This window comes from Guillardia theta (genome assembly GCF_000315625.1).
Source record: "Guillardia theta CCMP2712 unplaced genomic scaffold GUITHscaffold_1, whole genome shotgun sequence".
NCBI lineage: Eukaryota > Cryptophyceae > Pyrenomonadales > Geminigeraceae > Guillardia > Guillardia theta.
The window spans coordinates 947,239-957,912 of NW_005434673.1; the positions used below are offsets into that span (position 1 = coordinate 947,239).

The window sequence follows — 10,674 nt, forward strand, 5'->3', positions numbered from 1 at the left end:
GAGGAGGAGGAGGTGGTGGTGGTGGAGGAGGAAGAACTGCGGGTAAAAATATTTCCCGCAATGTAACCAGCCAACCTGAAAGTCTCGCTCGCAGGGTAGACGGGCCGGGAGATTGAGAAGAAGTCATTTTCTCAATGATGCTCTGCTGCTCCATGAGTCGATCTTCAGTCAAGACCGGATGATCCTGCGACGAGAAAATGAGACGGAGAGAGAGATGTAAGGTAGATAAGAGATGAGATAAGATGGATGGGGGGCAAAGATGATGGGAAATTGTGACTGGATTGAAAGGGAGTGATGAAATGAGAATAGGTCTGACAAGAAATATTCCTCAGGTGATTCATTTGATGAGATGTTTGTTGAAGAACACATTTGATGTCGAAGATGAAGTGAAATGTTTGTTTATGAACGTGTTTGATGTTAACGAAGGAAACATATGATTTCACCTGCGTGTGCGGCTCGTTCAAGGGGCGAGGGACGTTCAGCAGTCGCTGACCTGCGACGGCTCGCTTGACGCCCTGCGAAGAAGATGAGAAATGAAACTACGAGGGGATGACTGGCGAAGAACAGAGAAAGAATCGAATGATGAAACAACACAAAGAGATGAGAGAATTTGTTGTGTTGGTATCATGATGTGAACTGGAGTTTGCGAAAGCAAGCACAGAAGAGCTGTATATCAGGAAATGGGAGGGAGGAAGACATGAGAAACATAGACAAAGCATGACAAACAAGAAATGGAGTGATATGACTTATCAATCATCAATGAGAACAGAAGAAGACTACGGGCAAACAAATAGAAAGAGACATTCTATTCCATCTCATCTCACCTCTGGCTGCCGCTGTTCATCTTTGTACAGTTGATCCAAGTACTGCAAAGACATGAAGATGGATTTCTCAAGGTGATCCTGGCAAAGATTTTCGAGCTCAATCTCATGACTTGTACGAGTTGTTCACCTTCAATGATGCGTCGAAGTTGATCAGACGCGGAAGATCCTTTTTGACCTCGTCGCAAGCAGGAGACCATGATTCTTGCGCATCATGGAAATCCTCGTCGTCTGCGGCGTCGTCAGGAGTGTCTAGAAGCGATTGTGATGAAAACTGTTGTTGTTGTTGTTGTTGTTGTTGTTGTTGTTGTTGTTGTTGTTGTTGTTGTTGTTGTTGTTGTTGTTGTTGTTGTTGTTGATGATGATGATGATGATGATGATGATGATGATGATGATGTTCATGATGATTCCTTCTGATCTTTCTACTCCCCCTGCCGTTCCTCAATATGGTGGTGGTGGCTACGATCATGGAAGTCATGTTGCTGCAGTTGAACGTGATGATGAGAAAGAATGACCCAGGAGACGATGGTACTGGTGGAGGTGATGATAACGAGAGTTCATAACCGTCTGCTTGTGCGTTGTCTTGCTTTCTTGGCGATTGCTCGTTTTCAGTGTCTTGCAGGGAGCGATGGAGGCTCTCGATGATGTTCATGTCGAATTCCAAAGAGTGGCTTTCTTGATCGACCTTGTGACTGCTGGGAGTGAGGAGGAGAAAGGATGAGGAGAGGGGAGGGGAGAGGAGAGGAGAAGAGGGGAGGGGAGGGGAGGGGAGGGGAGAGGAGGAGAGGGGAGAAGAGGGGAGGGGAGGGGAGGGGAGGAGAGAGTGGAGAGAAGGAGGGGAGAGGGGGGTGAAGATAAAGGTCATGCACCTATAGTTCTCCTTCTTCTTAATGCAGAGGTTGATGAGCTGCAGCTTCTGGTGGATGAGACAAGCTTCCATGTCCACTAGATGGTTCTCGTTGATCTCGGGAAGCCGCGGGATGGGGAGAGTTTGCTCCCAGCACCAGCTGCATGTGTCGTCATGGAGGAGCGAGAAGAGAAGAGCAAAGGTGACCGGATTTCGTTCAAGAATTCAGACCAGAGGACTGCAACCTGAGCAGAAGAAGTGAGAAAGAGATGCTCAAGGGGAAGATTCATGGTGGTGCCGCTAGTGAAAATGATGATGATGATGATGATGTTGTTGTTGTTGTTGTTGTTGTTGTTGTTGTTGTTGTTGTTGTTGTGGTTGTGGTTGTGGTTGTGGTTGTGGTTGTCGTTAATGATGATAATTACAGTGGTGGTGGTGGTTGTGATTGTGGTGATGATGGTGCTTTTCTTCCTGATAATCTTGTTGATTCTGATGATGACAACGGTGATAGTGAGCATGTCGACAAGTGAGCGTCTAATGTTCTGATTTCTCACATATCGCAAGTTTGATGAGATTGTTTCGTCTGCCACATGACGCGCAAGAACGGCAAGAAGAGAACCAGGAGGCGCCGCCTTGACTTTCAGATCCTTCCAGACCTGAGGAAAGCAGGAGAGGGAAGGGAGAACGAAGAGAGAGAAGGGAGGGAGGGAGGGAGGGAGGGAGGAGAGGAGAGGAGGAGAGAGAAGGGAGAGGAGAGGAGAGGAGGGGAGAGGAGAGGAGAGGAGGGGAGGGGAGGGGAGGGGAGAGGAGAGGAGAGGAGAGGAGAGGAGAGGAGAGGAGAGGAAAGGAGAGGAGAGGAGGGGAGAGGAGAAGGAAAACGAAACAGAAGAGAAGAAAGAAAGCATCAATACTCATCCTCAGGACATCAGATCTCTAGCCCTCGTTCCCTCACCGCAATCTCAGAGTTACTCGGCTTGTATGTGCTGACGCATTGGCCATCTGCAGTGTAGCCGTCTGCCTCCAAGTGAGAACACTCCTCGTTTTATCCCCCTTCCCTGTTTCTCGCAGAGGTACCCCATCCTCTCCTCCTCTTCCAAGATTCCTCCTGCTCCTGCCCCTGCCCCTGCTCCTGCTCCTGCTCCTGCTCCTGCTCCTGCTCCTGCTCCTGCTCCTGCTCCTGCTCCTGCCCCTGCCCCTGCCCCTGCCCCTGCTGCTCCTGCTCCTGCTCCTGCTTCTGCTCCTGCTCCTGCTCCTGCTCCTGCTCCTGCTCTCACCGGGATCAGACGGCAAGCACTCTTCAAGAGCGTCTTGCAGCGCCTTGATCGGCAGATTTTTCGCTCCTGCCGTCTCCCGCAGGTTCATCCCCCGTTTGAAGGCGTACCGGATGGGGTCGTCTACTTCCCATATCTGCGCGAAGAAGAGAAGGCGGAGGAGGTGACAAAGGGGTAGAAAAAGAGATGAAGAAAACGAGACGCAGGATTGTAGGACAGAAGAAGAAGAAGCAAGAGGAGGAGGAGGAGGAGGAGGAGGAGGAGGAGGAGGAGGAGGAGGAGGAGGAGGAGTAAGTATCAAATCCATGGATGGATCAGAGGGCAACGTACCTCCGCAAAGGAAGAGAGGTTCCTCGTCTGCTCTGTCAGGTTGCAAACCCTCTCGAGAGACTCTGCAAGACGGCAGGGCAGCTCCTCGATGAACTGACAGGCGACGCTCATGTGCTGGACCTGATGGTACCCTTCAGCTCACAAGGTTCGCACTAGGGGGATCGAAGACCCTGGAGATGGGCAGGCCGCATCGTGATGTGCGGGAGACTTTCTCTGACACGTCAGGACGTCATGTTGCGTCATGATTTCAGAAGTCATGCTTAAGGTGTTAGGATCTCACCGCATCTCGGAACTTCTTCTTCTTGGAAATCGGTCCTGTGATCCAGTGAAGTCAAAGACAAGGGAGGGGAAGAACAGAGGAAGTGAAGAAAAAGAGGAGCAAAAAAAGGACGAGGAAGAGGAAGAGGAAGAGGAAGAGGAAGAGGAAGAGGAATAGGAAGAGGAAACATGAGAATGGGAGCTAGTCTCACCAGGTGAGCTCTACTGTGAGTCGGTCCATGATTTCTGCCGTCGATGATCCCCAGGGCGGGTCACTAGCGCTTGCCTTGGCCTGCATGCAGGCAAGGTCAGACCGTCTTGAGGTCAGAAGATCTCGTCTCTCACTCTTGGCTCCTGCCATTCTCCCTTGCCATCGAGCTTTCCCGCATGAATGCTTTCATTGAAAGGAAGCGAGAGAGGACGAGCAAGGTTCTGAGGATCCAAGATGTTAGGGGGCTGCAGACTTGAAGTCGTTTCCTACTCCCACACGCCTCTCACCTTGCTCAGTCCGTGCTCGATGGCATAATGAGTGTCTCTTAGCGACAGCAACACCTGGTCTTCAGCATGGCAGTGGCGGGCGCGCATGTACTGGATCGCTCCGTAGGGCGATCGCATCGAGTCGGCCGTCTCTTGCGAGGGCTGAGCATCCAGGTAGCAGCTCAGGCGGTTGATCTTGCCAAAGAACACCTTGTAGAGAGACTTGTCAGAACATCAGTTACAACTTCACAACAGGGAGGAACAGCTTCGCGTCAGAAATCAAGGAACCAACAGTAGAGAAGTAGACAGGGAGCTTGTAAATCATCACACTTTACAGAGCAGCCCACCAACCCCTGCTCGCACCTGCAGCCCCTGGAAGGTGTAGGGGTAGTCCGCTATGCTCGAAGGGGACGCGCGGGGTCCAGACGGGGTGAACCCAGGGACAATGCACCCGACATTCCTCTGGGCGATCGCTAGGGACGATCGCAGGGTTGTACACTCCTGATGAGTCAGCGCTGGCCCGAGGAAGAGCGTCTAGAGGGAACAAGTGAGGGGTTGCAAGGCCGAGGTCTGGCCCACGTACCTTCTGCACAGTATCAGGGACAAGGATGAGGTAGTTGGCGATGCCGTGGCAACCCCCTAGCTCGTGGATGTAGTTGGAGGATGTTGCAGCAGACGATCGCTTGCTCCAGATCGTCTCCACACCGCACACGCTCCCCGTCTTCCCGCTCTGCCCCTCCGGCAGCCACACCACGTGCCGCAGGATCAGTTTTAGGCCAGCATACTCCAGGTTGATACTTCTGTGTTGGACCCCTTTTGTCTTCGAGCTGTTGAGAAGCGTGTGCTCCCTCGTTGCTGGGAAGTCGCCATCCCACCCATGGCCCATCTTACCACCATCGAGGCCCCATTTCTTGAGAATGTCCTCCACGTCCTGAATGAAGCGCTCCCACGGGGTAACCATGGAGAAGTCCGTGATCTCATAGTTGTGATCGTCTTCTTCCTCATCGTCTCTTTCATTCTCGTACTCCCCAACCTCCTCCCCTTCCTGGTCCTCCTCCTCATCTCCAATGTTGTCTGTGCAACATCATCATTACAAGGCAATGACACTCTCGTCGCACGTTGCTTACCCTCCGCACGACCTTCCATCTCTGCAGGATCTCGAGTTGTTTCCATGTCACTCGAGTCCGGGTCAACGTCTGTGCTCTTCGTCAGGTCCGAGCACGACAATCTGACACAGGCTCACCCTTGGCTTCAAGAGACTGCATTTCACACAATCTCGAAAAGTGGGTTGAGTGATGGTATTCTGATCTCCCTACAGAGAATCACGACTATTGTATAGCAGTATGCCTTGTAGATAGGGTTGGTTTTATCATTTTCCTCCTTCCCTCTCCGCCTCCTCCTTCACCTCCTGCTTGTTCACGCCCTCCTCCCTGCTAACTACAGCCATTGTTCTCCCCGACGTGCTGGGGCACTCTCACCTTTATTAGATTTTTTTCGATGTTGTCTTTAAATTTCAAATGTAAATATGAAATATTTGAAATTGTTTTTCAATGTTTTCTACGAAGAAGGTTTACTCATTCTGACAACAGTTACAGGACGTTGATGATCTTCTGTAACGTTACTTTTTCAGTTATGACCTAGTCAAAAATCCGTTTTTTGACCGTTGCGCTTGAAAGGCGACAGGACTGTCATCAAATTTGAAGCAAAACTGGTTCAATTCATAAATATGGTGAATCTAATATTCAAATATTGAAAGAGAGTTTCTAAAATTTCTTTTCCATGCTGAAATTTTGAGGCTCTTGCTTGACACATGGCCGGCATTTGGACGATGGGAAGTCACTTGCAAAAGGGGGGTACCCATGAGTACCAGAAGGTGTCTGGCCAGTGATAAGTAGGGGTAGTCTTGGGTCCAAAATGGGGTACTGCTGGTGTTCTGGGGTGGTGAAGGACCCACGGTGGTCAGAAAGGTACTGGCAGGAGACGACCCGCCATGTTTGATTGTGCATGCTTCAGGTGAGGCAACGACGACGCCATGATGGCGCGCCAGAGAGAAGAATGCTGAGGGAGCAGCGGGAGGAGAGGAGATGTGCATGAAGAAACTTGAGGAGGAGAGCACTGGGTGGAGGAGGGGGGTGGTGGAGGAGGCTGAGGGGGGTTACTTGGGACACCATGGAGACTTTCCATAGATGCAGTGGAGGAGCGAGCAATCGCTGGAGGGAACTCGAGTCCGAGCAGACCAGTATGAAAGAGGCGATCCAGATGTTCAGTTTTGAGTTACCACAGGATCAGGAGGATAAGGATTAGAGATTGAGAAAGTTTATGTAGTGAATTCAGAGGAATCGAGCATGAAGGATGAGAAGGACCTTTCTTATGTCAACAGGATAAGAAGGAATTATATTTTTCTTGTGATTTCTCACTTGATTGTGTCCTGCATAGGAATGACTCTAGCAACAAAGTCAGAAACAGTTCTCAGAACTCTTCAATGCAGCAGCCAGAGGTGACTGCGTCCTTTTGAAGAGCAGCTGCGATCGCTGAACACCCTGCGCATGCAGGAGTGCGGATGCGGCATAGTATTTGGTACTGACCCCTCCGGCTCCCTGGTGTGCCGATCCTTCGTTCCTGGAGGTCCAGCGGAAGCGTCCGGTCTCGTTCAAGTCGGAGACATCTTGGCTTCGGTCGATGGCTGTGATGTTCTACGGAAACCTGTTGCCCAGGTTGCTCCGCTCCTGCTGGGAAAGACGGGCAGGTGAGCTGAGACGCATGCTCAGCATCCCCTGGAGCTGAGATCTTGTCGCAGCCGAGTGCGACTGGGCTTGCAGCGAAGTGGAACGTAATTTTTCCTGTCTTTTTGCAACTGATGTGCGTTTGTTGATTCCGTGGTGCCTGTCAGTTACCTCGTGGTGGAGCTGGAGAGAAGGCCTTCCACGCCTGCTGGAGCCCTCACTGCGTTCATGAGCGCGATGGGTACGAGCACCAGCTCCACTGGCCCGTCGACTGAGCAATCGCAGGTGAAAACGGCAACAAAACTCGATGAAGATTTTCGCTGGGCACTTTTCTTCGATCACCATCCTTGTCTCCCCATTGTGTTTGGAAACGATGTAATTTCAAGGTTTTTGCAAATAAAACAAAAGAATACACAAGTCGGACAGGCTGCCCGGGCTGAATACTACAGAGTACAGGGATTACTGAAGGGCTGAAATTGTGGTTCACCGATTGGGCGGTCGACCTTCCATAGCAGATGATACAACTGACGGTTGTAGGTTTCATAGAATTCCTGCCGAGAGTTAGATAAGACGCATGATACATTTTTTCATTGCCTTCAGCATAGAACAAGTTTGAGCGTCAAGGTCTTGTAGTGAGATCTACGTGAGACCGATCCAAGTCAGACTACCACTTAATTAGCATCATGACTGCCTCCTTGCCTTGGATAGATGATGCTGAGCATTGAGATGTGGCAAATTAAGCTTTCTCCACTCTACCAGCTCAATGTTACGCATAAGTAGCGTTCTCCCCGACTATCAACCTGTATTGTCGGCTCCTAGAAATTTGCCCAATCCTGCAAGCGTAGCTTTGGAGTCACTCATGAGACTATCGAAGTTTACGACGAAAGTCTGCAATTCTGCTCAATAACTTTGGAGATACCGTCATGACTTGACCTGATTTCTGTCAAAACTCTTCAACCACGCTTGCAGCTGCTGCACGTAAATTCCACCTTGGAGGTTGTACGACGATGCATGGAGTCTGGAGAATAGGAATCGATCCATGCAAGACGACACAGCAGCATTACCTCAAATCTTCTCTCACCACTTCGCGGTAGCATTCAAGAGCTTTATCCTTTCTTGCTTCACAATCAAGCTTTCAGTGCGGGCAAGAAACAGTTGAAGCTAAACCTCCCCGTCGAAGAATGGCACAGTGCTGAAATTTCTGCACACCCAGGGAACAAGGACACAAGTCACTTCAGTTTCACGATGATCATTTCAGACCTTGTACTCCGAAAACCCATTCGCCTGCCCAAGGTGATTGAACCAGGCGAGATGCCGAGAGACAGGTTCTCGCAGACGACGATGAATCTAGACATCATCTTAGCATTCCACAGCAACATTTAGTCAGAACGATACCGACACTTCCCATGCAATGATCGGGGGATCTGCAAATTCAGTCAGTGCGATGGTTGGATAGTTGGAGTCATCCCGACGTCTCCATCGGATGCGCATACTTACCGTCTGTTTCATTCGTTCTGCTCCTCCAGCAGATCGAAGATAGGTAGGCGTTGCATCGACATACTCATGAAAATCGTCTGTTGTACAGTTGAATTCCCACGAGGAGGGACAACTCATATGCTGCTGTACCTCTGTACCTCATACATTTTGGATCTCGACCAAAGAAGGAGAGATAGAAGCTCGCGCCCTTCTCAAAGTTCTGTCTGATATTGAAGAAGCTGACCTCCTACCAACATAAAAGAACAAAATCTCAGCCAAACAACTCATAGTCGGAGGAACGAAGCAGGGCCTACCTTGTTGCCGACGGCATGTTTGGGGGCACAGAACTTCGGATGATGGAAGAGCATGGCTGCAAGAGACGTAGTTCCTGCCTTCGGACTCCCGATGATGAACACCGTCGGCCATACCATTCGCTGAAGCCGCACAGACCTCTTCGTCTTCGCGCGATTCACTTGTTCATGCTCTCGCATGGACTCAAACAACATGAAGTTGAGGGCAATCAGGCTGAGGATCATGAAGAGCATGCATAGTGGCCATCGATGTGCTCTCTGCTGTCTCTTCGCTTCTCGTCTTCTCATCTCCTCTCCTCATCGCCATCCCTCCCCTTCCTCCCAGTTGCTCGCATGGCCCAGTCGCATGGCAAGGGTTTTGCCCGGCCAACTATCGGGCACTTTCGCTGCAAGATTTCATTTAAAACTTCAAATTATGTTTTCGAATTTCGAATTATGGCTCCAACCGCTGTTCAATTTTACAACAGTTTTCATGTAACTGTTTCAAAAGCTGTGAGATCCATTTTCAAAGTGACCAGCTACCGCCATGGCGTACCAGTCGTTCCCCGCGGCGGATCTGACATGGCACAGGAAAGGAGGAGACCAACTGGCATGCAGAGGAGAACCGTAAGCAGCTTCTCCATCCTCCTGCACACATAGGACAAGACTCTGACTCTCCTTCCTCTCCCTCAGCCAGTCCTCCCCTCCCTTCACCTCCTCCCTCTTCCTCCTGCTCGGGAGGCTGTAGCTGATCAAGAACTGCAGGCTGAGACCGTATGAGATGCCTCGAGGCCCTCAGCTCGCATGGGGGAGTCGTAATGGCGTCTCTAGCTCTGTGAAGGGCGTCTACTTCGGGAGGCCCGGCCTTCCTCGCGTCACATTTGCTAGTCTGTCGTCAAGCCCAAGGTAAGCGCTGGTGGTTGAAGAGGAAGGGTAGGAGGCTGTTGTGGGAGAGGAGGAGGAGGGAAAGGAGGAGGGGGGGTGGGAAGAGATCGGACTCTGATCCATCGGTCGCTGATTCCAGCGATGCAGTCTGGGCCCGCCGTCCGGCCTGGGGAAAGCAGCGCCGAAGCAGCAGTCAGAGCAGTGGAAGAAGCGGATGAAGAACTACATGATCGAACAACCCGTCTCCTTCGTCCTCGAGGGTGTCATGGGACACAACATGCAGGATGCCGACTCGATCCGGCAGCTCAGGAGACAACTAGGGCATGCAGAGCAGTTCTATCAGGTGGAGGATCATGAGCTGAAGGCCGAGATGTCGCGGCTGAAGCTCGTCCTTGATCGCAACGAGATGGAGCTGGAGGAGGAGGAGAGCAGACGGAGGAAGCTGGAGGAGCGGATTGGGCAGAGGAGGAGAGAGCTGGCGGTGACGAGAGGTGCGGGTGGTGCAGCTGCGTGCTGAAGTGTGTGCAGGCTGTTCAGCAGATGCAGGAGGAGAACGTCAGAGAGCTGGAGGAGCTTTACGAGCTCAAGAGGATCGTCGACAGCAAGTCGACCAAGAGAGACATCTTCGAGTTCTACATGAATCCGCGTCGGAAAGGTGGAGGAAGAGGAGGAAGTGGTGTAGCAGGAGAGGGAGAGGGAGAGGGCGAGAGAGGAGAGAGAGAGAGAGCAGGAGGAGAGGGAGCAGAAGGGGGAGAGGGGGAGGGGAGGGGAGAGAAAGGTAGGGAGAGGGAGAAAGTAGAGGGGGAGGGAGAAAGTGGAGGGGGAGGGAATGTAGAGGTTTGATTCATGTTTAACATACTTGCATGTGTACAATAATTACATAGATGGTACGAACCCAAACAACTCACACTACAGTACCAACATTCTCCCCTTCCGATTCCTCGGCACCTTCACCTGGTCATGACGTCCTCTGCTGCTACAAGGTAACCTCGCTCTGTCAAGCACCGCGGGTCAGGATGAGAGAGGAGCGGGGAGAAGGCGACTACGTGCGGCAAACTCAGCGAGGAGGCGTTTGACGTGCGGGGCTGTCTTCTTGTACTCAGTTGTCTCCGTGATCCTGCAGGACGTTGAGGAGGGAGGGAGGGGGACGAGGACAAGACGGAGAGAGAACAAGGAGATGGAGACAGCAATAGTCTGAGGAAGAGGAAGGAGCGGAGAGAGATGGAACAGGAGGAGTAGGAGGGAGGAGGAGGAGGAGGAGGAGGAGGAGGAGGAGGAGGAGGAGGAAGAGTTTAC

General features: G+C 51.5%; 4 protein-coding genes across 4 annotated transcripts; 2 read left to right on the top strand and 2 right to left on the bottom strand.

Moving 5' to 3' along the window:
• Positions 1–749: 749 nt before the first annotated feature.
• GUITHDRAFT_99200 (hypothetical protein) lies at positions 750–5,269 on the bottom strand (the record flags this gene model as incomplete). The annotated part of the gene is made up of 19 exons (XM_005842344.1): positions 750–776; positions 825–902; positions 952–1,052; positions 1,097–1,252; positions 1,386–1,513; positions 1,691–1,828; positions 1,876–2,324; positions 2,621–2,682; positions 2,943–3,075; positions 3,318–3,389; positions 3,439–3,482; positions 3,550–3,584; positions 3,740–3,819; positions 3,873–3,959; positions 4,026–4,226; positions 4,368–4,538; positions 4,588–5,078; positions 5,132–5,200; positions 5,248–5,269. 19 exons carry the CDS (start codon positions 5,267–5,269, stop codon positions 750–752), a joined length of 2,544 nt encoding a protein of 847 aa, XP_005842401.1.
• A 1,281-nt stretch (positions 5,270–6,550) lies between these two features.
• On the top strand, positions 6,551–7,038 carry GUITHDRAFT_99201 (hypothetical protein; the record flags this gene model as incomplete). Its single annotated transcript, XM_005842345.1, has 4 exons — positions 6,551–6,750; positions 6,802–6,834; positions 6,895–6,968; positions 7,013–7,038. 4 exons carry the CDS (start codon positions 6,551–6,553, stop codon positions 7,036–7,038), a joined length of 333 nt encoding a protein of 110 aa, XP_005842402.1.
• A 370-nt stretch (positions 7,039–7,408) lies between these two features.
• Positions 7,409–8,634, bottom strand: GUITHDRAFT_99202 (hypothetical protein; the record flags this gene model as incomplete). The annotated part of the gene is made up of 7 exons (XM_005842346.1): positions 7,409–7,479; positions 7,528–7,615; positions 7,661–7,745; positions 7,792–7,842; positions 7,988–8,074; positions 8,123–8,151; positions 8,518–8,634. 7 exons carry the CDS (start codon positions 8,632–8,634, stop codon positions 7,409–7,411), a joined length of 528 nt encoding a protein of 175 aa, XP_005842403.1.
• Positions 8,635–9,274: 640 nt separating this feature from the next.
• On the top strand, positions 9,275–10,576 carry GUITHDRAFT_99203 (hypothetical protein; the record flags this gene model as incomplete). The annotated part of the gene is made up of 4 exons (XM_005842347.1): positions 9,275–9,399; positions 9,526–9,859; positions 9,907–10,033; positions 10,362–10,576. The coding sequence occupies 4 exons, from the start codon at positions 9,275–9,277 to the stop codon at positions 10,574–10,576; spliced, it is 801 nt and encodes a 266-aa protein (XP_005842404.1).
• Positions 10,577–10,674: the final 98 nt, after the last annotated feature.